Source organism: Drosophila kikkawai, chromosome 2R, assembly GCF_030179895.1.
Source record: "Drosophila kikkawai strain 14028-0561.14 chromosome 2R, DkikHiC1v2, whole genome shotgun sequence".
Classification (NCBI taxonomy): Eukaryota; Metazoa; Arthropoda; class Insecta; order Diptera; family Drosophilidae; genus Drosophila; species Drosophila kikkawai.
The window spans coordinates 11,194,887-11,221,787 of record NC_091729.1 but is presented as its reverse complement, the minus strand read 5'-3'; the positions used below and the strand labels follow the sequence as shown (position 1 = coordinate 11,221,787).

At 43.7% G+C, this 26,901-nt stretch overlaps 8 protein-coding genes and 1 long non-coding RNA gene across 10 annotated transcripts; 4 read left to right on the top strand and 5 right to left on the bottom strand.

The window, feature by feature from the left end:
• Nucleotides 1-1,056: 1,056 nt before the first annotated feature.
• On the bottom strand, nt 1,057-2,214 carry LOC108078064 (uncharacterized). Its single transcript, XM_017171629.3, has 3 exons — nt 2,051-2,214; nt 1,289-1,465; nt 1,057-1,233 (listed from the first exon to the last, which is right to left on the bottom strand). The coding sequence occupies exons 1-3, from the start codon at nt 2,183-2,185 to the stop codon at nt 1,084-1,086; spliced, it is 462 nt and encodes a 153-aa protein (XP_017027118.3). The 5' UTR covers nt 2,186-2,214; the 3' UTR covers nt 1,057-1,083.
• A 2,293-nt stretch (nt 2,215-4,507) lies between these two features.
• Nucleotides 4,508-5,955, top strand: LOC108078059 (uncharacterized). The gene is made up of 3 exons (XM_017171622.2): nt 4,508-4,633; nt 5,546-5,631; nt 5,710-5,955. The coding sequence occupies exons 1-3, from the start codon at nt 4,604-4,606 to the stop codon at nt 5,825-5,827; spliced, it is 234 nt and encodes a 77-aa protein (XP_017027111.1). The 5' UTR covers nt 4,508-4,603; the 3' UTR covers nt 5,828-5,955.
• Nucleotides 5,956-6,547: 592 nt separating this feature from the next.
• LOC108077984 (U6 snRNA-associated Sm-like protein LSm6) lies at nt 6,548-6,989 on the top strand. The gene is made up of 2 exons (XM_017171528.3): nt 6,548-6,722; nt 6,788-6,989. Exons 1-2 carry the CDS (start codon nt 6,632-6,634, stop codon nt 6,934-6,936), a joined length of 240 nt encoding a protein of 79 aa, XP_017027017.1. The 5' UTR covers nt 6,548-6,631; the 3' UTR covers nt 6,937-6,989.
• Nucleotides 6,990-7,055: 66 nt separating this feature from the next.
• On the bottom strand, nt 7,056-7,783 carry LOC108077983 (uncharacterized). The gene is made up of 2 exons (XM_017171527.3): nt 7,571-7,783; nt 7,056-7,498 (listed from the first exon to the last, which is right to left on the bottom strand). The coding sequence occupies exons 1-2, from the start codon at nt 7,607-7,609 to the stop codon at nt 7,091-7,093; spliced, it is 447 nt and encodes a 148-aa protein (XP_017027016.2). The 5' UTR covers nt 7,610-7,783; the 3' UTR covers nt 7,056-7,090.
• A 2,209-nt stretch (nt 7,784-9,992) lies between these two features.
• LOC108078388 (dynein intermediate chain 2, ciliary) lies at nt 9,993-14,981 on the top strand. Of its 2 annotated transcripts, none has more exons than XM_017172243.3 (8): nt 9,993-10,197; nt 12,294-12,724; nt 12,791-13,019; nt 13,130-13,556; nt 13,613-13,690; nt 13,747-14,138; nt 14,203-14,624; nt 14,685-14,981. In XM_017172243.3, exons 1-8 carry the CDS (start codon nt 10,150-10,152, stop codon nt 14,866-14,868), a joined length of 2,211 nt encoding a protein of 736 aa, XP_017027732.1. In that variant the 5' UTR covers nt 9,993-10,149; the 3' UTR covers nt 14,869-14,981. The 2 variants fall into 2 exon arrangements, with proteins under 2 accessions (XP_017027732.1, XP_017027731.1); XM_017172242.3 differs by having other exon boundaries at nt 12,291-12,724.
• A 295-nt stretch (nt 14,982-15,276) lies between these two features.
• On the bottom strand, nt 15,277-17,656 carry LOC108078389 (ribitol 5-phosphate transferase FKRP). The gene is made up of 3 exons (XM_017172244.3): nt 16,628-17,656; nt 16,441-16,557; nt 15,277-16,385 (listed from the first exon to the last, which is right to left on the bottom strand). The coding sequence occupies exons 1-3, from the start codon at nt 17,369-17,371 to the stop codon at nt 15,522-15,524; spliced, it is 1,725 nt and encodes a 574-aa protein (XP_017027733.1). The 5' UTR covers nt 17,372-17,656; the 3' UTR covers nt 15,277-15,521.
• A 582-nt stretch (nt 17,657-18,238) lies between these two features.
• Nucleotides 18,239-22,849, bottom strand: LOC108077972 (atrial natriuretic peptide receptor 1). Its single transcript, XM_070284502.1, has 11 exons — nt 22,540-22,849; nt 22,367-22,478; nt 22,116-22,281; nt 21,687-21,764; nt 21,274-21,550; nt 20,604-21,159; nt 20,428-20,543; nt 20,297-20,375; nt 19,592-20,235; nt 19,207-19,531; nt 18,239-19,152 (listed from the first exon to the last, which is right to left on the bottom strand). The coding sequence occupies exons 1-11, from the start codon at nt 22,832-22,834 to the stop codon at nt 18,318-18,320; spliced, it is 3,483 nt and encodes a 1,160-aa protein (XP_070140603.1). The 5' UTR covers nt 22,835-22,849; the 3' UTR covers nt 18,239-18,317.
• On the top strand, nt 20,272-22,310 carry LOC138928112 (uncharacterized). The gene is made up of 5 exons (XR_011444580.1): nt 20,272-20,358; nt 20,419-20,549; nt 20,622-21,184; nt 21,338-21,644; nt 21,723-22,310. It is a non-coding gene; the product is annotated as an uncharacterized lncRNA (long non-coding RNA).
• A 1,611-nt stretch (nt 22,850-24,460) lies between the features above and the next one.
• On the bottom strand, nt 24,461-26,689 carry dgt3 (dim gamma-tubulin 3). Its single transcript, XM_017171502.3, has 6 exons — nt 26,550-26,689; nt 26,159-26,487; nt 25,732-26,094; nt 25,006-25,668; nt 24,760-24,937; nt 24,461-24,706 (listed from the first exon to the last, which is right to left on the bottom strand). The coding sequence occupies exons 1-6, from the start codon at nt 26,565-26,567 to the stop codon at nt 24,563-24,565; spliced, it is 1,695 nt and encodes a 564-aa protein (XP_017026991.1). The 5' UTR covers nt 26,568-26,689; the 3' UTR covers nt 24,461-24,562.
• Between the last annotated feature and the right edge of the window lie 212 nt (nt 26,690-26,901).

Sequence of the window (26,901 nt, the reverse complement as noted above, 5' to 3'; positions counted from 1 at the left end):
AATTTACTATACAGGGGTGCCACAAAAATCTTCAGAGATTTAAAATCCATTTAGTAGTTGTCTAAAAGTATGCAACAAAATATTCAAGGTGCCAAATGCAGTGTAAACTAAAGGGAACAAGGCATTAGTCAAAATAGAATCTTAATTATTTTTTAAATAAAAAAAAGACTATTTAACAATTGATTTAATATTTTGAAAAACTTTAGAGTTATTTTAAGGACTTTGTGATTTTTGTAACATTTCATAATCTTGGAATATCTTCTATATTTTAATTGGACAAGGAAGTAAACACTACCTGTTCTCGATTTTATCATTCCATTTTGATTGTCAACTTAAGAAATTTTACTAAACTCACCAACATAATTTTATTTTTCAGTAATTTAATTTCCAAATCAGTTGAAAAACACCTTCCTCTAGTTTCCATTGATTTCCTGCAAAGCCTAAAAGTATGCCACGACAATTTAAACAGCAATCCAAATACGAAACACTTTCCCAGAATCCGCCGCCTTTCCAAGCTCTTCAAATTTGATGCTGGGAATGAAAGCGCGCTCAATCGCTTACCTGTATCCTTTCTCCATAATTCCCCCCTTTTAGCGTTGTCCTGATTCAGCTCGAAGCGAAATTGGCTTCAATTATGCGACAGAATTATGAAATTACAAAAATTGCGAAAGTAAGTAGCTGCCGTTGCTTTTCGCTTCAGCGAAATGTAATTGCGGCAATTTGCAGTTGCAGGCAGCGTTACCAGTCGGCTAATAACGTTTATTAAAACCACAACAACATTGCTGAGAACCCAGGACTCCCACTCCCCACCAGCCTTCGTCCTTCTCAGCCTGCCAGTCATTAACAATAAGCCGAATGGAGAGGGATATTCTGCCAGAGAGAGAGAGAGAGAAGCAGTCGGCAACGTTGTGCAAATTATGCAAATCCTTGTGAAGCACATTAATGCGCACAATGACAATTAATCGCTGCAAATTAAAATGATGACAATGTGCACTGGCTTTTTCCCATATGCACATATCCCCCGGGGCCGGATTAGGCATGAAAACGAAACGAGAGTTAAATTTAAATCATAATTATTTATGGCTAAGCCGGCGGAGGCGGATAGTTAACATTGTGTTCCCCGTTCAGCCGCCCCACATCGCGTTCCCCCTGTTCCTGTCGCCGCTCCTGGTGCCGCCCATCCAGGCCCACTCCCAGTCTCTCGATGAACTTGGCCGAGCGGAAGCCATTCTTCTGTGAAGGAAATTTAAAATTATTTTTTAATTAATGAGGATATTATTTATATTACCTCATAGTACAAGGACCTCGCTCGCTTGGCCGCCTCGGGATCAAAGTCCCAATTTGTTCGTTCGTGTAGGATGGGCTCGCCAGCCACATTGTTCTGCAGGGTCTCGGTTATAAGACGTATGATAAAGCCCTCGGCTGGTTGACTGACCTGAAGAACTAGGATCAGCACCAAAGGCAGCTAAAGAGAAAAATGTATTAAGAAAAATATATATAATAGAGGTGTAAAATAATCATTAATCAATTTAAAAACAAGTGAAAATTTGTCCTTAAAGATACATTTAAATAAACGCCACAATAATATAAGTAATAGATTGACCTTTAATTTAAAGAAAATTTCTAAAAGCTAATTATCAAGAAAAAATAAAGAAAAGCCCAAAAAAAACAAATTGAAGCTGTCTTTAAATTGTTGAACACCGGAAAACATTTAATTTGTTTATTTATTTTTCTGAATCCCAGCCAAAAACATGTACAAGCTTAGAAAATAAATATATTATCGATAACTAAAGCTATTTCAAAATATTTATAAACTCCAAATGAATATTCCAGCCGCTGTTGCCGGCAAAGCTTACTATTTCACTAACTAAAGAAATTGCGCAAGAAATTTATCAATCGACGTGTATTACTCATACGCCCCGCTTGACACACTCCGCCACAAGCAATCACTCCATCTAAGCCTTCCTGGCCGCGTTTTTTTAAGCACTTCACTTAACCACTTCATTTATGGCTTATTTACTTCGTTTAAATCACATTTCGGTTCACTTACAGAGACCATAAAGACCTGTCTCAGGCGTAACATTGTCTCGAAGCGCGTTTTACTTTCAGGTGGAGCGCCGGCCGTCCCAGTCACTGGACCATTGATCACTGAAGACTGCGGATCGCAGAAATCGTGCGGTTGCATAAAACGCAGCCAAGCGCCAGCTGGAAAAATATTGAAAATAAAAATCAACACAAAAGCAGCAACAAAATATGGCAAAACAAACAAATTTGAGAAGTTACACAGCCAAAACTTAAGCTGAAGAGTGAGAAACTGAGAAGCAGAGAAACGGAAAGAGACAGAGAGCGAGAAGAGCAAAGAAACAATTTGGGCTTACAAATCTTTAACGGATTTGAAAAGCGAATTGGTTAGGCACTGAGAGAAATCATGAACAAATGGTTTTTTTCTTTTAATAATATTTTGTATTGTTATTAAAATTATAGGGGAGGTTCGATAGAATTCAATAAAGCTTTAGACATACATATATGTATAAAAATAATTTCAAAAAATTAATAATGTTAGATCGTTAAAAACAAAAAACAAGTTTACGCCGACTTTGGTACCTTACACATTTTATTGCATACTTTTAGACACTTTTTTAAGAGGTTTGAAAGTTAGTTTCTTATAAAACTCCTGTATATTTATGTTTTATTATGAAAGTCTTTATTAATATATTATTAAATTGCTTTATATAACATATTTCTCTCTACATTTTATACAATTCTTTATATACATTTACTATAAATAAGAATATTAAGGTTAAAAATTAAAAGAAATTATTTATAACATTTGCACCCTTAAATAAAAAATATCTACTTGATTTTCTTTGTGCACTGACAGTTTTAAGTCTTCATTTTGGGGCCTATTAATGGAATATGATCTCCGAACTGTGACTTTGCTCGCGACCTTCGAGCAGGTACTTCAAAGCCCAGGCTTGCTTGGCTTTATGAACTGTTTTATTTTTTGCTTTTTAAATTTTAATTTTATGACAACCCAAATTGGTTTTCATGGCAGACGGAACTAAGTACGCATATTTGCCAAAGGTTACTGCTCCGTCCGTTTGCGCCAAAAGCAAACAAAACAAATAAAAAAACAAAGTGGAAATGAATGTTAAACAGAAATAGAAACCCAAGGAAAAATGCGAATGCAAATGCAAGCCAAAGAAAGTGCCCGGGAGCCGAGAAGAAATGGCACAGAGCCGCAAACTGAAGAAAGCAAAAACTGGTTGCCAGCCATTGGACCGACTGTAGGTGTTGATACGGCTGGGGCTCTCGACTCTTTATGGTTGCAGAAGTTACATAATTGTCCATCGAGATGACGATCAGAGGCGGCGGCTTCATCCATCCAGTTGGTCCACAACCACTTTGGTGACTTGGTAACTTGGCCCCAATTCCAATTTTTTTTTGCCCACATCGAACAGCTGTCTCGGCAGACTGGGACTTCCTATTTATCTCTTACGATCCTGGTCTGGCTCTCTGGCTGCTAACCTCTCTCTTCAAGATCGGAAAAAGAGCCTACGTGAGTCGGATCATGCTGTTTTTTATTGGATATACTGCCTTTTGTTTATTTACATAAATTTCCGGCAGCCCAAGTGCATGCGGAAAGAGCTCTAAGTTTTTTCTTTCAGGACTTTCACTTTCTTTGAGAGTTGCAAGATCTTGAGGATCATTAGATTAAGTAAACAATATAATTAAGAAACTATAAATTATAATTTAAATTATAAAATACAGCCATTGAGTAAAATTAATAAAGTAATGATAAAACATCTGAATTATTTTTAGGTAATAAGACTAAAAATTGCTAGAATAAGTAATATTTTTATATTTTTTGACTAGTGCAATAAATATAAGGTAACCCTTGTTGCCTTATAAAAAAAATTAAATTAAAATTTAGTTATAAGAGCTAAGAGAAAATAAAAAATATATATTTACCGTAAATATTTATGATTTTTAAAAATATAGTACCTATTGGTTTTTTGTCATAGTTTCTTGAGAACCTAAAAGTCTTTCCGTAAATTGTTATTTAACACGTTTTGAATTAAATTGATATCTTAAAAATTTTTAATAAATACAAATGCTTATAGTTAATATGAACATAAATAAACCCACTACAACAATTAAGTTTTTGGAATACTTTCAGGTAAAATTGTATCAATAAAAGTACTTCTGGGCTTGATGTTACTTAAATAACAAATAAAAATATTTTTAAAATATTATTGAGTTTTACAAATAAAGTTTTCAAAATATAAATGCATTTTCTTAACCATTTCCAGACTCAGTACCAACACCAAGTAATGCAATCTATAGCAACTGAGACCCTCAGAGACTCTGAAACTGAGAGCCTAACTTAAAGACCAACTTAAGCTTGACTTTCGAAGCTCCAACGCTCTTCGACAAGCTTTCCGGCTCTCTTTACGGCCTGGCCTCTTGGCCACCTTTCGTCTGGCAGTGCAATTCAGTTGCCAAACAAAACGCGATCGGCGAACATCTGCGTGCCGCTACGCCTGCGTTCGGGACACTATACACGTACTATAACTGATTATACCCTCGGATTGGAACAGCCATGGCTAGGTTGAACGCTCTGCTGCTGCCCGTAAGTTAGATTTCCACCGCCACCAGGGTTTACTTCCCCAATTAGCACATCCCACATGGCAGACCCGCTGACACCATTTCCGCTGCGCCTGCGCGAAAGTCGGCACTGAGCCACCAAAAGAAAACCGTCGTCGTTGTAGGAAATTGTGACTTGAATTTCCAATGAGCACTTGGGCGTTCTTCTTTCGAAATTCGTGTGCCAGACGGACGGACGACTGACACATTTCCAAATCACACACAAACATATGTGGGCCAAATTCGAAGGCTCTCTCCAGGAGAGACCTTGAAAGCCGCGATCGCCAGCGCGCACTCCCTCTCTTTAAGCCAAGTTGAAAGCCAAGCGAAATGTGTCATAATCTCTAAGCAACAAGTTGTGGCCAAGTTGCGCATTGTTGTATTGTTGTTGTCGCTGGTTGCATAACCGGCGTCATCAACCGTTGCCTCGTAGTTGGCCAGTAGTAGTAGTTGCTGCTGCGAGTTGCTTAAAAGCCACTGAAAGCGATTTCTTGGACAACCACTCGCAATTGCCAGTACACTTTACACTTTAAGTGGCTGACATAGTGAGCCAATGCGAGTATCTTGAAGTTTGACTTCCCCGATTTGAGCTTTCCGTAACCGAATTTTATGAGATTCAAACTACTTTCTCGAAACTACATAAGCTGTTAATTGGAGAAATTAAAATGATAAAATCGGGAAGTGTTAACCTTTACACTTTAACTTGTTTCCTTCACTTACATATTGATTTCTTTCAAGAATCTGCATTTAAGGGTTTTAGTCATTTCCTTTGTATTACTTTTTCACCTCTTAATAATATATTTTTTCCTTTGGTTTTTATTAATTTATTTATTATGTTTACTTCCCATTAAATTTAAAGCATTCCTGAAGTAACTTATTAATTTGTTTTATTTTTCAGCTTATTCTATTCATTATTGCCTTTGTGGTGCACACATCTCTGGCCACTGTTCAGCCAAAGGCGCCAAATTTCCAGTACTTCGAAAGGTAAGTTTGAAATATATTATTTTATAATTATATATATTCTATATAAATTTTCACATTATAATCTTTATCTTTATACAGGCCCAAATACCGCTATCCCTACTACGATGAACATGGGCGTGGAAAACTCCTTTACGGCTATGGAGGCCCGGAATTGTATCAGTACAAGACCTACACACCTCTGGAGGGCATTCACTGAGTCCATTAATACATAATGTAATACCTAGTTGCATTGTAGTTCATAATTTATATGCTCCGCTTTATTTATTTCATGTCTTGGCTTTGGCCAAATGTATTTAGTCTATTGCGGTAGTAAACATATACATATACACATTAAACAATTTTTTTAATAAGCTAAAAATATGTTTATACAATTATGGGATAACCAAAAGTAGTATTTAAACAAGACGAACTTTATATACATTTCGGGACAAAAATTGAATATGTTTATATAACATTTTAAAACTTTGTTATTTAATTTAAGAAAAAGGAATAAGCGGTGTTTTACAAAATTATTTATCATCAAGCTACAACAAAAATTGAATTACAGGGAATTAGTTTTAATAAACATTTAAATATAGCGCGAAATGAATAGTGTGCTCGTCTGCTAATTTGGGTACAATGCTAAATTTGGTTAGATAGACAAAGACATTTCTCATTCACGACTGCTGGTCACACTGCTCCTCCCAGACTGTTCTACGAATATAACAGTTTTTACTATTCTTTTCAACAAGCAGCTGTTTAAATCTCACTTTTAAAGTAATTATTTGACTTATTTTTTCACTTTCCACGTAAGTTCAGAAGTACAATCCACGTTGCTTTGAAATTCAGAGTGACCAAGGAAAAAATACCAACAAAATATAGCGATTTCGATATTTGGGCAAAAAATTCCACGATATATGAAAAAATATCGATATATTGATATTTCGATATATTGTCAACAACCCTACAAAATTATTAAAATTCTCGAAACGCTTGAAAATAACAAGATTTCCCCGCAAATATGTCTCGCAAGGAAGCCCTCTCACAGTTCATCAACCAAATTCACGGCCGCCCCGTTGCCGTCAAGCTGAACAACGGCGTGGACTACCGAGGTGAGGCCTCAGAGTTGGAGTAAACAAAAAAGCCGGTTAACGCACGTTTGCCTCTTCCCCCGCAGGTGTCTTGGCGTGCCTGGACGGCTACATGAACATTTGCCTGGAGCAGACGGAGGAGTATGTCAACGGGCAGCTGAAGAACAAATACGGCGACGCCTTCATCCGCGGCAACAATGTGTTGTACATCTCCACGCAGAAGCGGCGAGTCTGAAGTCCTAGAGCTTAAGTTTTTACCCTAAAAATACAACAGTTTCCACAAAAACACAGCTCTTATAAGCATATCCACAGGGTTTAGCTTAGTTAATCGTTTTTCCTAAGTTTATTCCATAAATTAGTTATAGCTACTGAATCCTCATCAATCCCCCTCAGCTGGGATAGTGAGCCGTGCCAAACTCCTGCGGAATGGCTCCAAAATGCCGCAGCTGGCGGATGGAGTATCCAGAGCCCAGGGCTGCGATGAGGCGCTCACCACGATGACCAAACTTCCGCTCGTAGACCGGACGCCAGGCACGACCAAAGTGCGGATCGAAGGGAATCTCACTGGGCTGCTGGAACGGCGAGTTGCCGAAGAACAAGCGGTCCAGGTAGTCCAGCACCGCCTTCTTCTTTTGAAAGTGCTCTAGAAACGGGTTGGCGGTGGCAGCAGTGCGCGGATCCTGGGAAGGCAGGTTCTTGAAGTACTGGAAGTTGACCAGGTCCACATTGGAGAAGTCAAAGTCAAAGACCCCGGGCAGGTCGTGGAGCGTGGCCAGCACGAAGCGGTCCGTGGAGCACTATGAGTGTGTGTGGTGCAGCCAAGGGCAATGTTAATGCGGTGATTAGTGGTTAATTGAACGCCCGCTTACCATTACGGCCAGTGCAGCAATTAAGACGTATTTGCGCATTGCAAGTGGACGAGGATCGGAGCAGAGACGACACCTATACGCTTCCCCACGCGGAATCAAACTGATTTGAATAAATTCGGCCAACAACTGCAGCGCGTCCGGCTGCCCAGCGGCGATTTGCAATCGGTCCGCAGGTATTCTGTTGTAATATCCCCTGACTGATGGGTTGCCCAATTCCGCATGAATCGGTGTCCACCGCGGTCCAGCCAAATGTAACAGTCGTCGCAGCACTCTGTCGCGGGTAATTAATTGATATGCGTGGCGCATCAAGGGGCGTTCCAATCAAAGCGCTCGCCGTCGTCACCAACGCACTATGGGGTTTTTGACCAGTTTTTGTGGCATTAATTAATAACTCGGTCAGTTTTGGAGATATCGACATAAAACTTTACCAATCATCATTATTTGTCCCTAGGCACATATAGTATGAAAATCGTTCGGATCAGGAAACTATATCCTATAGCTCCCATAGAAACGATCAGGTAAATCTTAAGATAAATTAATGAAATTTAAGGAGCTTATATTTGTTGCTATTTTAACACGATATAGCAATTTTGAACAAAATCGGACAACGCTTTCCCTAAGAACTAAAATAACCAAAATACCGGAATTCAGTGTTTTCCCATACAAACAGCTACCAAATTGGCGCTGAAAACAGTGAGGTTATCTGAGAAAAATTCAAATTGCAACAAAAGTGCGAAAAAGTGCACGATAAGACTAACTGCTTTTTGCTCAGAATTGACAACGCTACAACATACACTTGGACGCATTGAAAACTAATGCGAACTTCTATTTCAAAACTCTTCCCAAAGTTTAAATTTGTTTCTCAAAATTCAGCTTAAGGTGCATTTATAAAATGACAAAATGTCAGTATAAACACGCACAATTTAAACAATTAATACCTGTAACATGTAGTTAAAACCTGTGAAATCAGTGTCCATTAGTTTTTTCCTTTGCAAATTGTGTCTTACACGAATAGTTTAATTTCAAAGATCACTTCGTAAAAATTACAAACTTAGCAGACGTGCTTTCGGATGCAACAGCTGACTTTACAGCTCTGTTGCTAACATATGCTGTTAAGTATTAACATTTTGAGTATGAGGCATAATAGTTCGATGTTTTGTTAATACAATCCCACTATTTTTTTCTAAATTAAAGAACTTTTAAAAAATGACTAAATGCCACAAAAAGTGGTCAAAAACCCCATAGTGCAACGGTCGGGCACCGCTGATCGCGGGCGATGAATGCATTATGATATCTGGGATCTTGATGGGACCGCTTTTGTTTAGACAACCTGCGGCCGCTGCATCTTACCGCACCACTATTATTGATTGAAATTAGTGCAGCATAGTTTGTGTGGCTTGTTTACTTTTATTTATTTCATTTTATTTAAATCAAAAAGAGTACAAATTTGTAAAATAGGGAGGGGTTTTATTGTTTACTTTTATTTATATCAAACGTCTTTAGTTTTTCAATAACTGAAACTTTTTTATAAATTTAATATTGATGTTGAATATCGAAAAATTGATGATTCTACTCTTCAGTTGTCTTATAATGGAACACTTTATATTACGTTGGACGACCAAATTTGAAAAAAACGTCGAACCAAGAGCCGGAATATATGTATCTTTCCGAATTTTTTGGATGCGCTGCACTCGAGTCTCAGAAAATTACAGGTTTTTTAGATATTCCATCTTAAAAGTGCAAAAAATACGGGTTTTGAATGATACGGGATTTGAGGTGATTAGATTTATACTTTTTTAGGTACTGTTAAAGCCACAATACACCAAACCTATACAGTCAACACTTATCACAATTCTAAGTCTATAGATCCTGCAAAATGGTGGTGATTCCTATATCATAGAAATTCAAGTAAGATGCCTCTAATTGGTTTCTATAATAAGGATTCTTTATGAAATTCATTAATATATTTTTTATATTTATAATGATTGAGACCAATGTCATTTTGATCTATTACAGTGGATCCTATTATTATAAATATAAGTAATGTATATACAAATAAAATTTTAATTTAATTTTGACTACAACTCTGTTAGGTATTATTTTACACCCCACAAACAATACATACTCTGGATCAAAGTCACCAGTCCAGTCGATATAGACATCATTGCACTCCCCACTCGTCTCCCGAACAAACTGAAACTTTGTTAGTCTTTTGGGAGGCCCATGCTGTTTCCTATATCCAATCGATATGCAAATGGCAACCGTAACCTGGTGCGTAGCCGTAACCGATTGCCAAATTTCTATAGAAACTGAAACAAACAAAGTCATCGAAATGGCAGACAAGACACTTCCCGGTCCTTGCCCATGCGATTACGTAAAATAAGGTTTCAGTGTGCTTCGATTCTGTGAATTACGCACTCGGCCAGACACTTTTCAGGCTACTGTCAGGGAACCAAGTAAAAAACAACAAACCGTTTCACTTGGAAAACGGATTTAAAAACTCGAAATAATACCTAGAGAGAGATCTCTGAGACACAAGAGGAACTCACGCGCAAGGAAGACCAGGAGCTGCAGGAACGATGTCACAGAAACCGGGAAAGGGCGATGGCAAGCAGGTTAAACCGAAGGTAACTATCCAAGCTACACAACTCCTTTGACGGACTCTTGCACACGTAACGCTTAACTCTGGCTGGTCACACATCCTTTCGCCTCGGTGGCTGGCAGCGTAATGCCAATGCGAGGTCCTTGCTGCGGCACATGTCTATTTCTGTGCTTAAAAATTTTTTGCGCTTATTTGCGCTTACTTTTTAATAAGTTTGGCTGAAAGCTTGGCTCCGTCAGGCAGTTTTCCTTGATGGAACTTTGTCACGAAACATAATTTGCAATTTCCTGCCCAATCCGCCCGAGGATGTGGAGGTGGGCATGACCCAATGGCCACCATGTGCGTGCCAAGCAGGTAAGGAAAATCGGAGCTCGAAGCTGGCGGAAAATCAGAGCGATCGGAGCGGTGCAATTTGGTTACAGCTACCAATTTATTTGGCCTGGCTCTAGCCGGGCTGGTGAGTGTCGAAGCCTCATCAGGCCCAACGCAATAAAAGAGTCGATAAATCACTCACGAATACGACCCTAGGCTCACCTTATTCATTTAGATGGCCATCAAAATAAATATGTATTTATGAAAGAGCCCATCTCGGAGGCAGTCAGGGTCGGTGTCGCTGTTATCCCCCGTTTCCCCCATTCCAGGACTAGCTAATCGAGTTGTCTGCAATTTGTTTTTACTCCGCCTCATCCTTTTGTGACGTCAGGCCAGAAAGTTTTTCGCCTTTTCGCCATTTCCTGGCTGAAGAGCCCGCTGACATGGCGAACGTCATCGGGGCTGTCTTGGTTCTTTCCGACTCTTGGGCTCAGTCTTGGTTCGTCACTCTCGCCGGACGCATTTGTCGGATTCCTGCCAAGCAACCGGTAGCCCTTCTTTGAATTCGAGTTTCTGTTTGCTCGAGTATTTCTTCTTGTTGTGACCCAAGTTCCCTGATTTTCGGCCAGGATGTGGAAGCTAGCCAACAAGGCCATGGCGGTATTTGACCTTTAGATTGCATCTCCACTAGCCACTCTTAGCTGATCCAACTGCGTAGAACTGTGTGCGTGAGAGTGTGAGGGCGGTGCGTTTCAAAACCTCAGCAAAAACATTTTGAGATCGAAACAAAACATTTACTTATTATGATGTTTTTCACCAAAATAATAAAAAATCGCGTTTCCCATTAGAATATTTCGAAATATGTTTTAGAATATGCTGTTTTCTTAAAAATTAAATCAATTGGAATACCTCTCAATGTGACTATATTGAAAACAATAGTTAAAAAAAAGTTTTAATGTTATTTCCACGTTTGACATTTTTATAGAAATGACCATATAGAGAATTAACTTTTCCTATTAATAAGGAAGGCCCTATTTCTTCGAGTCCAATCATATTTATATAATTTAAGGATGAGTCTTGAACAAGGTTTATTTTTCTTTTACACTGATCCTGTAAAGACAGGACATATGAACTGCACTGTAAATAAGTTCACTTTTAAATCAGAAAAATCTCTAAACTCGCATCTGGGAGTTTTGGAACGCACTGTGACCTAGGGATCTATAAATACCACGAGTGCCTGATTGTATCTAATGTAAAATAATCAATATATTTCTCCATCTACAACCTGTAAATACCATGTACATACAATCCGTAGTTGTTTCTTCAAATATTTAAAACCCAACTCGTAGTTGTAGCTTAGTAGGACAGATCGCTCCCATTTCAATTCACATTAAGTCTAGTTAGCAACGCCATGTCAGAGGTGTCCAGTGCTCAAGGACCCACGGGCGATCTTGCGGAGGAGCTAGCCAGCGACTGCGGCAGCGACGGCGATGAGGTAACGCCTCCTTGGGGTCAAGCCATACTTTTCATACGATTTTCGGATGTTTCTCCTTTCAAGTCGCATGCCGCAAACAGCATACCGCTTGGTTTCCCCTTATCATGATTCCTCTCTCACCTGACCCACTTCCAGCTAGACCCTGCACCCAGGGATTAAGGCCAGGTAAGTGCCTGCACTTCCACACCCCTTCCCAGCTTGGTTTCTTTCTTGGCACCTTCAGTGGAATATTGCATGCACCACACTCCCCGACTTACACTATGAGTCACAAATCCAGTGAGTTTGTCATGCTGTTGATCCAATTCCCCCAGATGAGGAGCTCCAAGACAAAGACCGAGGGGGGCGGAGGCGGTGGCGGCGATGCCGATGACTTCGATGCCTGGATGAAGTCCCGCCAGCTCCTCAAGCCGGACGACCAGCTTGAACTCACGGAGGCAGAGCTCGGCGAGGAGATCACCAAGGTGCTGACGCCCACCAACACGAATGTCATCCGCAACCTCGTCGTGTACAGCTTTAAGGAGGGGGAGTTTGTCCCGGCTCCGCAGCCGGGCAACACCGTCACTCTGATAGCCTTCACCGGCAATTCACTGCACGTGGACTCGGAGGAGGCGCGCCGCCAGATCGAGGAGTCGGACGAGATAGCCTACCCGCTGCCCATGCCCAACTACACGGTGGTGGAGCAGCGTGAACCAGAGGCCGGAGAGGGTGAGGAGGGAGAGGACGAGGAGGACGAAGATGACCGCGGGTAAGACATAGTACAAGCTGGCAGCAACCTTGAATCTTATTATAAAAATAAAATGTATTCATCAAGTGGTAAGGATGCAGCCCCAGACGAAGAGGAGGTCGAGGAAGAAGATGATGAGGAGGGTAAGGGTACCGAGGGCGATGAGGGCGAAGGCGAAGGTGACGGCGGCGAAGCCCGCGACGAAGACGCTGCTGGGGCTCAGCGCGCACCAGGTGCTTCATCTAAGAAACGGAAGCTAATTAATCAGTTCAACTACTGCGAACGGGCTGCTCTTACCTATACCAACCCGAAGAGGGTATGTACACAGATAATAGAATAATAAGATGCATAACTCCCGTAGATATGCAAGTAATTTTCCAGCTAATTTTAATTTCATGATTGTGCCGCTATAATCACTTTTTCCAGAGCGTGGACACCCAAACGATTCCCCCGCCCCGCTCCCAGTTCGGAGCTAATGTGCTGCAATGGGTCATCTACGATTCCTACCTTGAGAACTTTGCGGAGCAGCAGAAGGAGGGCGGCAAGAAGGATGAGCGTAAGCGTGGTAGACGCGAAAAGAAGTTCAAGGACAAGTCCGCCATCGCCGAGCAGCTGAACAAGAAGTATCTCAAGTGCTGGCAGATCCTCGAGCGAATGATCAACCAGAACATCTATGATGATATTGCTCATGACTATCGCTACTGGGAGGATCCAGCAGATGAGTATCGGGAGGGCGAGGGCAACCTTCTGCCTCTGTGGAAGTTTCAGTATGATAAGACCAAGAAGATGAACGTCACCGATATCCTTTTTAATCCCAGTTATTACGATTTGTTTGCAGTCTGCTTTGGGTCACGTGAGTAAAGCTTTTATTTAAAAATAATTTAAGCCTAATCCCTAATTCAACCTTAGATGATTTCATGAAGCAAACCAACGAGGGTTATTTGTGTCTCTTCACCGTCAAGAATCCTTCATTTCCGGACTATATCAGTGGGTTTCAGATCCGCTTATGTAGCTACATATTAATTCCTTATCATTATCTCTAGTCCAAACCGACAGCGGCGTAATGTGCTGCGACATCCATCCAGCGTATCCTTTTCTGGCGGTGATTGGGCTGTACGACGGCAAGGTGGCCGTGTATAACCTGCGGGAGGACTGCAAGGAGCCGCTTTACGTGTCCAAGGGCGTCAATTGCAAGCACGGCGAGTGCGTGTGGCAGATCAAATGGGGAAAGGACATGAGCGACGGCGAAGTCAACTTCTTCTCAGTCTCCTCTGATGGCCGGGTCTTCAACTGGATCCTCATGCAAAACAAGCTCTGGGTTACCACCATTATTACGCTGTACCGGGAGAACGGACTAGTGGACGGACCGGATGGCACCAAGGTTAGCCTGAAGAGTGGGGGCTCTTGCATGGTTTTCCATCCCGTGGACAACAAGGTGCGTGTACTCATCCCATAATCTATCTTTTCATAATAATATTAATATTTATCTTTATCCCAAGGTCTTCCTGGTGGGCACCGAGTGTGGCTACATTTACAAGTGCAGCACGGCCTTCAGCTCCAAGTATCTAATGACCTATAATGCCCACAACATGTCTGTTTATCGCATTGATTTCAATCGCTTCAACTCCAACATCTTCGTGTCCTGCGGCGGCGATTGGCGAGTTAAAGTCTGGGAAGACATGCGCGCCGATCCGCTCTTCATCTTCGACCTGGGCTCTGCCGTTGGCGATGTGAAGTGGGCCCCTTACTCGAGCACCGTTTTCGCCGCTGTTACCACCGAGGGCAAGGTGCATGTTTTCGATCTGAATGTAAACAAATACAAGGCAATTTGCATCCAGGCTGTGGTGCCCAAGCGGAAGAACAAACTCACCCGGCTGGCCTTTAACGAGAAGCTTGCCTTTATAGTGGTAGGCGATGAAAAGTAAGTTCCTTTATGTTTTGTAAGGAACAAACTGTAATCAATCATTATTAATACTCGCAGAGGTGTTACCACTTCCCTGAAGCTGTCGCCTAACCTCCGAATGATGGTCAAGCCGCCCAAGAAGCAGCTGTATCTTGACCAAACCACCCTGCAGATAGGAAAGCTGGAGAAGCTGCTGTCCCTGGTCCGGGAGCTGCCCGAGGGAAGTGTGGTGCCCGATGCAGCCACCACTGTTCGCAGCTAAATAACTCACGAGTTCCATATATATTTTGATAAGCCCCGCAGATAAAACACTCGAGTCTGATTGTATGTATTATATTTTACACATATAGATCTGCTGGTTCTAAAAGAATCGTAGTTCATCCGTCTTATGTTAATGTTATGCTCCTATAAATCTAAAAAAATTTGCTATCAACGTGCGGTTGAGGTCAACCAACTTAAGGAACTTAGAAGCAATGTAAAAGATCACAAAATTGTATAATATTATATATCTGCGCTAGGAAAATCAAATACAAATTTAATTAAACAGTAGTCAAATCCGTCTTAAGGTCTGGCGTTGAACAAAACAATTGCTGGACTGAGAGATCTTCAATCACAAAGGCCCGAAGATAGTCTTCTTTGGGCTTTGATTGGATTAAAACACTTTCGGATATCAACACAGATAATAATCTGGTAATAGATTATCGGAAACAATACATCTAATTTTCAGCTTTTCACGGTTTCTTTACAGGTTTATGCATCGTTAGAGTAAAGACTGAATAATGAATAAGATGCATAACGGGCATACAAATAGATCTAAAAACAGAACTAGTTTGAATGATCTAAAATTATTTGTGAAAAGTTATGGCGTTACGCATCTTATTCGTTATATAGCCTTTGGTTCTAGTCCAGTCCAGCTTATTCCTCCTCCGCATCCAGATCAGCTGACTTGACTCTGATGTGCTTTGCCTCCAGATATTCGAGAACATTGTTCGGGCACATGACGCTCTTGCCCAAAAACAGAACCGTGGACATGGGATGCAGAAAATCGGCCGAGAAGGTAGTCGCCTTCCAGCCAAAGAACCCATTGGCCCGAGCCTCCGTTCCACTGATCTCGTAGGGCAGCAGATTGACGCCCACCTGGTTGGGCTTGGAGAACTGCACGCGAAAGTAGTGGCCATCAGTGGCCTTGATCCAGTAGAAGCCCTCGTTATCCACATACGGCTTGCTCTGTGACTTTTTCATCGCATTGGATCTCTCTAGGTCCTGAACATTGAAGCTAATGTCAATATCGTAGGCGTCCGGCGATAGGTGATTCGTCTCAATGGCGCTCTGGAGCGCCCGATTGTCCAGCCAGTAGCGGATGCCCACGTTCTCGAACTCCTCCAGAACGTGGTTAAACGTTGTCCGCAGCTTGTCCAGACAGCAAGGTGGGGTGTGTTTGTCCAGGTAAGAGTAAAACGGCCTTCCGCCGTACACAGTTCCGATGCAGGACTTGGTGGTCCGTTCGCAGCCGAACAGATCGATGTCGGTGATCAGGGGCAGCGAGGTATTGGAGGAGGAGAACTGGCCATCTAGTACCAGGCCATGACCCTGGCCCCACACATCTCTCGCTTGCGCCTTGCCGGGAACCCTGTACGCCCGTCGCACGATCCGCTTGATCTGTAGCTTTTTGTACATCTCCCGGAACTGCCGGCGCCGCAACTCCATCCTCCGCTGCTTGGTGTGAAAGGAGGCGAACAGCCGTCTTCCCTCTTGAAACGCTTGGGGGAACACCGTGGTCTAAGGGAAAGAATATCAAAATCGGACTATGGGAGCAACTGGGGGGCATACTCACCGACAGATTGGCAATCTTGGCCTGCATATAGAGCATCTCCGGAAAGGGCAGAGTGAAGGGCTCGGGCATGGAGCCCAGAGCGGCCACATCTAGCAGGATGGCGTGCTTCTGAAGGAACTGTTGGGGTAATGAAACATGGATTCAGGAATTCCGGAATATTGAGATTTGAGATTCACAGTTTACTCACTAAATCACACCGCCGACTGTCGTTGGTGGCCACCAGTTCCAGCGTCCAATTGGGCAGATCCATGGTCATTCTGACGCAGCTGCTGAAGGACTTGAGGTTGCCTGCAAATGGCACCAGCACCATGCGGCGCACCATCTCCTCCGGCGGAACGGGAGGACGTTGCTCCTTCGGTTGTCCTGGCAATCCCAGGGAGTTAATCTCGCGCAGGATCTTTTGCAACAGGTTCTTGCTACTCAGGCGCACACTGTCCGGCATGAGGAGGGCATACTTGGTGCGGATGGCGGCCAGCGGATTCAGTTCCTGCCGCGTGCGTCGCACGTCGAAGGCCAGGCTCTGGAACATCACGGTGTGCTCCTCTCCGGCGGTCAAATTCCGCTCGTAACCAACCGGCGGATAAGCGTAGTCTGATCCGCCTTCCTGGAGCACTAGAATGGGCATGTTGGGTATCACATCCAAGATACTATCGATGCTCGCCCGCAGATCCTGCTCGAAATTGTAGTGGCCGTAGAACACGATTGTGATGGACTTCCGGATGTGCTTGTTGGCATTGCGCAGCTTGTCCTTCGGCGACAGCTTGGCCGCTTTCGGGGGCTCCGGCTCCTCCGCGGCGGCCGACTCACCGGAGAGGGCTCTGCTAATGCGACGCCAGAGCAGCGTGTTCCAGGTGTAGTAGAAGAAGATCAGGTTGGCCAGCAGGAAACCCAGCAGGACGACCTTCACCAGACGCAGCCGGAACACCTTCATGGCGACGGATTGTGCAGCGGAGTGCTCTTCTAGCGGTGTGTGTATCTGTATCTGTATCTTCTTCCGGGTATCTACACTGCATCTACATGGCTAGCAGAGGAATTCCGTATCGTTTCCATTGACCAAGACATTCGCTTTGACCTCCAGATCCTCAGGCTTCGAATGGATGCTCATTCTATGACTTAACTTCCTCCTGTCACAGGACTGAGGACTCAAAAAAAACTTTGTATTTTCACTACTTTGTTTTTGTGCCTATTCCTTTTTCCACGTTTATGCGCAAATACAGATTTCCTCCCCCTTCGGAAAAGCGCTTTCAGCTCGAACAGCTGATGGCTACGGAAATGGAAAACCTGCCGCCTTTTCATCCAGGTTCCTGAAAGCAGTAAAGCTCTCGTCCTGGTTATTCGCTTTTCTCAAAAGCTCTTAACAAGTGGAGCTTATTAAAAGCATTTAAGGGACTGAAGGACACCGCTTAAGAAAGTAAGATAAAAGTAACGATGGAACCTTCATTACCAAGGATTTCTGATATCAAATAACTTGTATATTGGGTGTATATTTTAGGTTTATTTCAGGTGCATAGAATTTAAAATTTCCATTTTGAGTTTATTTTAATTTTGTTGGGTATTCTTTTGGTTTATTTTGGATCTATTTTAGGTGTTTATTATGTGTAATTTGGGTGTACGCTGGTAAGTTTTTATACCCTTGCAGGGTATTATAATTTCAGTCAGAAGTTTGCAACGCAGTAATGTTGCCTTATCGAGACCATAGTATAATTCTATCATGATCGAGACATTGCCGTTGATTTCCTGCTGAGAACTAGTCATTTTTCAAAACAGTAAAAGCAAATATTTATTGAAATCCATAAGATATTGTATAAAATATTCAGCTGAGACAATTTGTATAATACTGATTGGTAGGAGATCGACTTTAATGCGGTCTAGCTTCGTTACTTTCCCATGCCGGCAAACAACAGTGGGAAGGGCACCTCGTCGGTGGTAAGGATCTGCGGTGTGGGCGGCCGGACCTCACCCTCGGTGGAGCTGTTCAGCCAGTACGTGGTGACCGTCCCCTTGCCCTTGAGCTCCACGTCGCCGCGTTGCTCCATTTGGAATGTGCCAAACTTGTCCAGGATAATCTTGGTGGCAGAGGAAACGTGGATCTTGCCTGGTTGACCAGTACTCTCCATCCTCGAGGCCGTATTTACCGTGTCCCCAAAGAGACAGTAATGCGGCATCTTCTTGCCCACAACTCCCGCGCAAACGGAACCCGAGTGCATACCAATCCGAATCTGGATTTTGTACTCCGGCTTATGGCGCAGGTTGAAGGAGCTGACTGCTTGGAGGATGTCCAGTGCCATCAGTGCAATCTCGCGGGCGTGCTTATCCCCATTGGGCTCTGGGAGTCCGGAAACAACCAAATAGGCATCGCCAATGGTCTCCACCTTGTACACATCATAGAACCCAATGATCCGGTCGAAGGTGCTGTACAGATCGTTGAGAAAGTTCACCACATCCATGGGACTGCTGCGAGCACAGAGCTCCGTGAAGCCAACGATATCGCTGAAGTAGATGGTCACGCTACTAAACTCCTCTGGCTCGACGAGATCGCCGGCCATCAGCTGTTGGGCCACAGGGCGCGGCAGGATCTGGTAGAGCAGCTCCTCGGTGCGCTGCTTCTCCAGGCTCAACTGCCGCGTCTTCTCCTCAACGAGACTCTCCAGATTGTTGGCATACTGCTCCATTCGGTTCAGTAAGTCGTCCATTAGGTTCTCACAGAAGCCTCTGAGTATAAATAATAATTTGTGAATTTTATTATTTCGGTAGAACGAGACTCACTTCATTATTGTGCGAATGTTGCTCCGTATAGTTGAAAAGGTGGGCCGCTCCTCCTGGTTGTCCGCCCAGCACTTCTCCATCAATTCCAGCAGATCAGGCGGACACTCACGCTCTCGGATAAGCGGCCTAAAGCCGTTGCACTGCCTCACCTTGTGGAGAATCGTGTGCACGTCCATCTGCTGACGAGCCTCCTGGTACGGACCACCACGGTTGACGATCTCCTCCAGAATTATGCCAAAGGAGTAGACATCGCCGCGCTGCGTGGCTGGACAGCAGCCAGGGATAGAGGTCAGCGGCAGCAGCTCTGGAGCAATCCACAGCAGCTCTAAAACAAATGTAAATTGTTTTTAGCTAAAGTTAAGCTTTATACTTCAAATAAACTTACTGAGGTAGTAGTTCTGATCCCGCACAAAGTCCGAAGGCGTGGTCAGCGTGCTCAGTCCAAAGTCCGAGATCTTGAGCACGAAGCGCCCGTCAATGAGGCAGTTGCAGGATCGCAGCTTGCCGTGAGCAGCCACATCGCTGTTGTGCAGATAGTTCATGCCCTTGACAATGTCGTGGATAAGGGACATGCGAAAATTCCAGTCCAGCTCGATGGCCTCATTCTCCAGCACATCCTTCAGGCTGCCCCTCGAGCAGTATTCGGTGAGGATGAGCACCGTGGGGCGGGGCAGATCGATGCAGGCTCCCACAAAACGTACCGTGTTTTCGTGGCTCACATCCCGAGCCTGCTTGATCTCCCAAAGCAGCTGCGGCGTCAGCTCCACCTTCTTAACGTTCACCTTCTTGATGGCCACACGCTCGCCCTTAAACTGCCCGATGGTTGTGTACACCTGCGGTGGCAGCGAGGTGAAGCTGGCTATTGAGGCGCGGCCCGAGTGGATGCCAAACTGCTGCAGCGAGATGTTCTCCACGTCCAGGCGCTGCAGGCCGCCTTTCGAGCCGAACATGCCGCCCATCTCGATCAGAACATCGTCGGGTCGCACCCGCCAGGACATGTTGTTTAGTTCCTTGCTCAGCTTCATTTGTCTAAAAATTGCAAAGTAATATAATATTTTTTATCATTATATTTTTTATATTTTTAACTCACTTTTGGAGCAGACAAATAACCAGAAAAACAAGGCCCAAGAACAGCGCCAGGCCAAAGAGGGAGTACATAATGGTGGATTCTGCCAAAATCAAAAATAATTAAAGAGTTCATTCATAATTAAGGTCTCTAACCATTCCCATGACAATCCGGGGCGTTGCCCAGAAAGCCGCATGGTGGCACATCCGGCGGTGGCTCCTCACGTCCTCCTGGCCAATGGATCTTTTTGCCCTGGACAGCAGCGTATTCTCTTTAAGTATATGCGTATATTTATATCATATTATTATATTATTTCCTCATTTCCACTCACTTGTGCAATCCGGAATAGTGGGCTACTACAGAGAATTTGCCATTAATTGGATCTAGATCCAGAATGGAGTAATCCGCATCACGGTCGCCATTGTCATCGATGCGTACATGACCGGTGATGCCCTCGAAGGTGCGATTCCACATTCTTCTAGTAATATTAACGCCATCTCGAATGTCACCGTCCTCGGTAAGGGTTTCGTTCAAGGCCATACCCAACAGGTAGACACCGTCGTAGAAGGCTCCAATAAAGAAGTTGACCTCCTCGCCCTCGCCAAAGGTGTAGTTGTAATCGTAGAGTGCATTCTCGCGAACGTTGTCCGCAAAGTCCTGAAACTTGGGACTGGTTGGCTGCAGGAGACTCACTCTCAGCAGAGCCTCGTACGCCTTGCGGGCCTTGGCATCGTGCTCGTCCTTCATTTCCCAGCCCTTGTCGCCCCAGTAGTCGCTCTGGAAGATCTCCACGTCCAGAAAGACCCACTCGCCATTGGTCATGCCCAGGCTGTGGGCTGCCAGCATAAATTTACGCACTAGAACACCGCGGACTGACAGGATAACAACTGGAATGGAAAGGAAAAGATAATGGTAATTCAAATATACATTTCTTGAATAAAACAAGGCATTCTAACAGCTAATCTTGTTGTGTTATACATAGAATAGCACTCCTTACTTACCTCTAGCATACATGCTCGCATCCTTAAGATAGTTCTCATAGATCTCCTCCTCATTTCCATTCAGTTCGCGCACAAAGCTCAGCAGCCCCTCCTGGCGCAGTCCATACTCTAGGTTCTTGCCCACCGTCCACGAGAATAGCTCCGACCTGTCCACCAGAAGCGCCACATGCCGCCAGTTGAACTGCCGGAAGACACTGGCAAAGACGAGGATGAGACGGCACTGGCAATAGGACATCCGGGTGAGGGTGGGGTACTTGGACTTGTCCTTGAACATCCCCTGCAAGGAGTAAGAGTAACGAGAGGGCTAGTAGCCCGTTGCTCAAGCCAGGAATGGTTCAAGCCACACAGTGAGAAATACACCAATAGTGAAGGTAAAGATTTAATTCTTATTTTTGTCACACCCCTAAACTTACCGTATTTTCATTCTTCCACTTGTGTATCCGTCCCAGGATTCCAGAAGTCACCGTTAGCTCACTCTCCGAGGAAGGCGGCTGGCAGCAGCAGCAGTAGCAGTAGGGGAAATGTCATTTGTTATCAATAACACGGCGAACTTAAATGCAAATTAAAAGGCAAGCGGTACGCCATTTAATTGGCAATGTCAAGAGTACGACCACGACAATTAAGGCGACTAAATGTGATTGCCTCTGGCTGTGCGTGGAGGAGGCAGTGACAGTGGGCGATGTTAAGCCTGGTGGGTTCTGGATTAGGCTTAAGATTAAGTTTCCGCATTTTACAGACTCAGAGGTCACATAATTGAAAGCGGCGTGCTGCGCCGCTCGACACGCGACTGCAGAACCCCATCCCCGAGAGTCCCCTAACCGGATCCAAGCCAGTGTCCTCACCTGATCTCCCATGCCGGTAATAATAGGCGTGTTCCAGTAAGCGGCCAAACGTGCCACCGGCTCAAGGGCAAAAGCGCAAGCGGGTCCGATGAAGGCGATTACGTCGTCCTGGAAGTGCATGTCTGCCGCCAGTCCGGGAGCCCTGGCTCCAGAGCAGGATGGGTAGCTAAGAAAGGCAAATAAATTAAAAGTGAATAGGGAAGTTCTACCGAAATCATGTTCGTTTAAAAATTTCCTTAAGGAATTCCTACCTTGCCTTCTTCTTCAGCAGCGTTATATTGTGAGGCCGAAGGAAAACCTTGTTAATCTGGTCCAATGCCAAGTCCACGGCTGGTCCACAACGCTCTAGGTCGAAGGGTGAATCTGCAGATAATAGCGAGGTCGTCAGATCTCGAACAAACTGCACCACCGACCACGCACTTACCCAAATGAGAAGCCATCAGCACTCCCACGTTGTAGACACGCATCTGGCCAATTTCACCCATTTCGTTGAACCTAGCCAGCTGATGGGATTTCGCGTCCCTGCTTCTCTCGAAAGTCCTTACCTCAGCAAAGGAATCATTGCTGTTAAATCCCATTATTGAAGTTGTGGTATCCAGACTAAGATCCTTGTTGGCTTCATCCCAGCTGATCTCATTACGCTTGGGATTGGGATGGGCACTGAAGGAATCCGTCGTCATCAGAAAGTAGAAATGGATAATGACCCGGAGTAGGTGCATTTCAAAGGGCTTTCAACTAAGGGGGATTTTCAATTAAATCAAATGAGGCTTGAATTAATTATTTCTTATAAAACGTTCTTAGAACAAAAACACAACACAATCCACTTATAAACTTAAAAAAAACCTTTATGATATAATTCTTTTGGATAAAAATTTAACGTCTTATGCTCTTTAAAGCATATTAAATAATTTAGGCAAATTTATTCAGTAATTGTGCCAACAGTTATTCAATATGAATTCTGGTTATATAGCCCAGACTCTTCACTGATTTAATTTCAGTTGCTTTGACCCGAAAATCCGCTTCGAAGTTGAATTTATCGCACAACTCTTGGTTTTCCAAGAACTTAGGCTACATAGAAATTTGAAATTAATTCAAATCGCAATAACGAGTAATGAGGCGCGAATCATTATCCACTTGAAACTTGAGTGTCCCGCTGTTCCCTTTCCTTCGGCGCATCTTTAACATTTAACTGTACATAATTGTATTTAAGCACTTTTTATACTTTTTAAAGTTTTAAGGACACAAACACTTCACTATTTTTAATTGTATTACCGAAAAATTATGAAAGAAAGCCAACTTGAAGCGCGTTAATCGACTGAGGCCACGGCCAGTACCGTTGGTCCTTTTATATATGCCAGGACTCGGGCTCGGCACAACTCGGCACAAGACCCGAGCCACTGCAGCCAATAAGAGGCCGGCTATTTGCTGGCCAACTGGCTTCGTCTGGGCGAAGGAAAGTGATTCTCTAGGTTAGGCGAGCAAGGTTTCACGGCCTCACTTGTTGCTCCTCGGACGAATTTGAATGGCAATCGCTTGGAAACGACGTCGCGTGCTGGCAGCAATTAATGTGTCTGTTTGGGGGCAGTCTTAAAGTCAGCGTCTTAATTTTAAATTGCTTAAGCAAATCCAGCATCTCCTCGCGACATGTTAGGCGTTTAAGGGTAGCTAGAAACCCTTTTAGGTAAATTTACATTTATACCCAATGTCATTAGAAAAAGCAGGCTAAAGAGAGTGATTTGAAAAACATATAAAAGAACAAGGGGAAAATATTATAAGCCTTTATGTATAGTATACAAACTTCTTTTTTGGGCAGGCTTTTCAGGGAGAATATACATATGTACTTGTAAAATGTTATGAATTTTTCATGAATTTTTTGTTGTAGGAAATAGTCAAGCAATCATCGTGAAACTTTTGAGATTGTTAAAAGGGGAATCGGAGATAATAAAATAAATGTGTTATAAACAATATTTTAAAAAATGGCAGACTTATGAAATATATGCTGCAGCGCCTCGAGCTTTGAGTTTCCCTGCTATGAACACGATAGAGCTCGTAATTTGTGTTGGAAATTAATAACCAATAATTATTTAAGTTTATTATACGTTTATCTTCTATTTTAACATAAAAAAACCAATAAAAAAAATTATATTTTTAGCAAATTTCATTAGACTTACCACCCTTTTAAAAAATAACAATACTTATTTTTATTACCCATATTTAGGTTCAAATAGAAGAAAATTTTATGCTGATGATAAAAGTTGCTTAGTTTGATCTTAAACCAAAAACAAAATGTACAAAAATTGTGTGGTTTACATGTTTAGTCCCCATTAAGTCTCTTATTGCATAAGTATGTTCATAATTAAATATTTATTACTACAAAAATACATATTTTTTTTTAATTTTAAACTCTTATTCATGTACAATTTATTTACTGACCAGATTCGACTAAATTATTTGCGCTGCAGGCGGCCACCAGGACGGCCCACAGCAGCGGCGACCTTCTTCACCTCCTCAATGGCATACATCACGCGTTGCGGCTCAGTGAGGAACCAGATCCATAGAAGCACGCTATAGCGCCAAAGTTTATCCCTGTCCTAAAGCGGAAAATGTAGTAATGACATTCCATTTTAAATTTAACCGCACATACCATACGGGCCACAACGTTTTCCTGGAAATCAGTGCGCAGCGATCGCACTGCCTCTTCCAGGCGACTATGCTGCTGGCTGACTTTGAAAATGCGATTTAGATACCGAACATTCTCCAACAGTGGCTTTTCAATCGGCGAATCGTAGACAAACGGTTGGAGGGTCTGTTCCAGGCGCTTGCTGCAAATTCAATTAAATAAATATTTAAATTGGGGAGAGATACCAATTTCAGAGGACTTCAAACTCACAGTTCGGCGAGCTGATCCTGGGCTGTGACACAGGACTTCTTGTTGAGCATGCTCTGGAAGGAATAGGAGAGCAGGCGTCCAAACTTTTCGTATTCGAAGAGGCAAGTCTTGGCCTCCGCAGCCTTGACGGTATGCCCAAGGTGGGCCGACAACAGTTGGGAAATCTGCTGCACAAACTGAGAACTGAGACCCTGGTGGCTGGCATTAATGGAGCGCATTGTTTGAACCCGCTGAAACGTAGCATGTGCCTGACTCCGCAGCTCCTCCGAGGGGTCCAAGCAGTTGCGTGTCTTGTCGCAGTCCAGCTGAATGGCGATCCACAGCAACTCGGCATTGGACAGGGCATCCGATATGATTTTGGTTAGCTTTTTGTCGCTCTCGTGTCGCCGCAACGCCCGTTCCAGCTTCAGTTTAGTATTCTCGAAGAGCACGAGCTCTATGCGCCGCTGTGTATGCTGCTGTATGTGGTTTGTGATATCACTGAAGAGGGTGTCGTGTATGCTCAGCTGGTTCTCATTGTGCAGCTGCAGGTCGTGCAACTCGCGCCCCATTTCCGCCAGGCTAAGGCAGTGAATCTGCTTCAGATCCAGCTGATCACTAAGGGCCTGTGTGGCCTTGGCCTTTGCCCTCTTCTTGATGTAGGACAGTGCATAATACTGGATGCTGCAATGGAAATATAGGACTAAGTACGTTCTTTATGGCCCAGAAATACTCTGCTCTGCATACCCGCGTTGCAAATTCTCCAGTTTGTTCTTTTCCTGCAGCAGATCTGCCTCAGCGCTCTGGAACTCATCATAATCCTGTATCTTGAAGTTCTCCTTGACATACAGAGTGAAGAACTGCATGAACGAGTCACACTTGCTTAAATACTGCTCCAGTGGCAGCTGGTGCATAAAGACGGGGGGCATCTGCTGGGAGGTGAAGGCCTTTTTGGCCTCAGTGCTCAGCCTGCAATTCTCACGCTGCAGCTCCTCCAATTGCTTGGCTTGGGACTGGCACTCAGCGATCAGTTCCTTCTCCTTGGTTTGAAGCTCAGAGGTGGCGCACTCCAGTTCGGTAAGATGATTGTTTATCGAGTGCTCGTTGTTGCTGGAAGAAAATGTGGAGATCCAGGGGTTATGGTGAAAGTTATCAAAAAAAAATAACCCCTTACAGCATGTCCTCCAATAGCGTGGCGTACTCCCTCGATGCCTCCTCGACAGCTTCGATCTCCGAGGTCAGGGCGTCTACATCCTGCTGACTATAGTTCAGGAGTCCCGGGCTCTCCGACTCGATCTGCATGAGCCTTTGCTCCCGTTCAGATGCGTCCAGCCACTCTCCCCGCTGCTGCATCTCTGCGCGCTCGAGAACCTCTCGCTCTGTAAGGATATTCACGTCTGTTATGTTCTCGGACAGGTACTTGAAGAACTTTTCCATCTGCTCATCGTAGAGGATCCACTGATTGGAGCTGTCCACGCCCAGCTTCTTGAAGAACTCGGAGTTCTGCAAGCGGAGCGGTGTTATATGCGGTCAATATTCAACACGGAGAGGCCAATTGTACATACGCTGAGTAGGTCTCCCATATTTTCGAATGGCAACGACGACCAAGTTGAACAATTCGCGCGTCCTCCAACACAATTACACAAATGGTGTGACCGTCGTTGAAGTCGGTAGAAATACCATAAGTAGCATTTTATACTAGAATAAAAAACACTACATTTTCTAATTGGAAATCGGACGGACAGTCTGGCAGCACCGTTGAGACCGGTTCTCTATTCCGTTTTTTAACGATTTTCCGACTTTCATCTCAGAAAACATTGCAGAACAGGCTCCGCCGAGTGGGCAGGCATAGCCCCGTTATATTTTAACAACCGAAAAGTACAATTGGCGTGAGAAAACATGGAAAACTCACTTCCC

What these genes read in the sequence shown, in the direction of transcription:
- LOC108078064 (XM_017171629.3), bottom strand. Translation starts at nt 2,185, where the DNA reads ATGCAACCGCACGATTTCTGCGATCCGCAGTCTTCAGTGATCAATGGT. An exon ending in GACAGGTCTTTATGGTCTCT is followed by an intron (nt 1,466 to 2,050) that starts GTAAGTGAACCG and finishes TTTTCTCTTTAG; the next exon opens with CTGCCTTTGGTGCTGATCCT. An exon ending in CGAGGTCCTTGTACTATGAG is followed by an intron (nt 1,234 to 1,288) that starts GTAATATAAATA and finishes TTTCCTTCACAG; the next exon opens with AAGAATGGCTTCCGCTCGGC.
- LOC108078059 (XM_017171622.2), top strand. Translation starts at nt 4,604, where the DNA reads ATGGCTAGGTTGAACGCTCTGCTGCTGCCC. An exon ending in TGAACGCTCTGCTGCTGCCC is followed by an intron (nt 4,634 to 5,545) that starts GTAAGTTAGATT and finishes TTTATTTTTCAG; the next exon opens with CTTATTCTATTCATTATTGC. An exon ending in AATTTCCAGTACTTCGAAAG is followed by an intron (nt 5,632 to 5,709) that starts GTAAGTTTGAAA and finishes ATCTTTATACAG; the next exon opens with GCCCAAATACCGCTATCCCT.
- LOC108077984 (XM_017171528.3), top strand. Translation starts at nt 6,632, where the DNA reads ATGTCTCGCAAGGAAGCCCTCTCACAGTTCATCAACCAAATTCACGGC. An exon ending in CAACGGCGTGGACTACCGAG is followed by an intron (nt 6,723 to 6,787) that starts GTGAGGCCTCAG and finishes CTTCCCCCGCAG; the next exon opens with GTGTCTTGGCGTGCCTGGAC.
- LOC108077983 (XM_017171527.3), bottom strand. Translation starts at nt 7,609, where the DNA reads ATGCGCAAATACGTCTTAATTGCTGCACTGGCCGTAATG. An exon ending in TTGCTGCACTGGCCGTAATG is followed by an intron (nt 7,499 to 7,570) that starts GTAAGCGGGCGT and finishes ACACACTCATAG; the next exon opens with TGCTCCACGGACCGCTTCGT.
- LOC108078388 (XM_017172242.3), top strand. Translation starts at nt 10,150, where the DNA reads ATGTCACAGAAACCGGGAAAGGGCGATGGCAAGCAGGTTAAACCGAAG. An exon ending in TTCATTTCCGGACTATATCA is followed by an intron (nt 13,691 to 13,746) that starts GTGGGTTTCAGA and finishes CATTATCTCTAG; the next exon opens with TCCAAACCGACAGCGGCGTA. An exon ending in TCCATCCCGTGGACAACAAG is followed by an intron (nt 14,139 to 14,202) that starts GTGCGTGTACTC and finishes CTTTATCCCAAG; the next exon opens with GTCTTCCTGGTGGGCACCGA.
- LOC108078389 (XM_017172244.3), bottom strand. Translation starts at nt 17,371, where the DNA reads ATGAAGGTGTTCCGGCTGCGTCTGGTGAAGGTCGTCCTGCTGGGTTTC. An exon ending in ACAGTCGGCGGTGTGATTTA is followed by an intron (nt 16,558 to 16,627) that starts GTGAGTAAACTG and finishes TTACCCCAACAG; the next exon opens with TTCCTTCAGAAGCACGCCAT. An exon ending in CCAAGATTGCCAATCTGTCG is followed by an intron (nt 16,386 to 16,440) that starts GTGAGTATGCCC and finishes TCTTTCCCTTAG; the next exon opens with ACCACGGTGTTCCCCCAAGC.
- LOC108077972 (XM_070284502.1), bottom strand. Translation starts at nt 22,834, where the DNA reads ATGCACCTACTCCGGGTCATTATCCATTTCTACTTTCTGATGACGACG. An exon ending in TGCGAGCATGTATGCTAGAG is followed by an intron (nt 21,160 to 21,273) that starts GTAAGTAAGGAG and finishes TTTCCATTCCAG; the next exon opens with TTGTTATCCTGTCAGTCCGC. An exon ending in GGATCAGAACTACTACCTCA is followed by an intron (nt 19,532 to 19,591) that starts GTAAGTTTATTT and finishes CATTTGTTTTAG; the next exon opens with AGCTGCTGTGGATTGCTCCA.
- dgt3 (XM_017171502.3), bottom strand. An exon ending in ACGCTATTGGAGGACATGCT is followed by an intron (nt 26,095 to 26,158) that starts GTAAGGGGTTAT and finishes ATTTTCTTCCAG; the next exon opens with CAACAACGAGCACTCGATAA. An exon ending in CAGGATCAGCTCGCCGAACT is followed by an intron (nt 24,938 to 25,005) that starts GTGAGTTTGAAG and finishes TTGAATTTGCAG; the next exon opens with CAAGCGCCTGGAACAGACCC.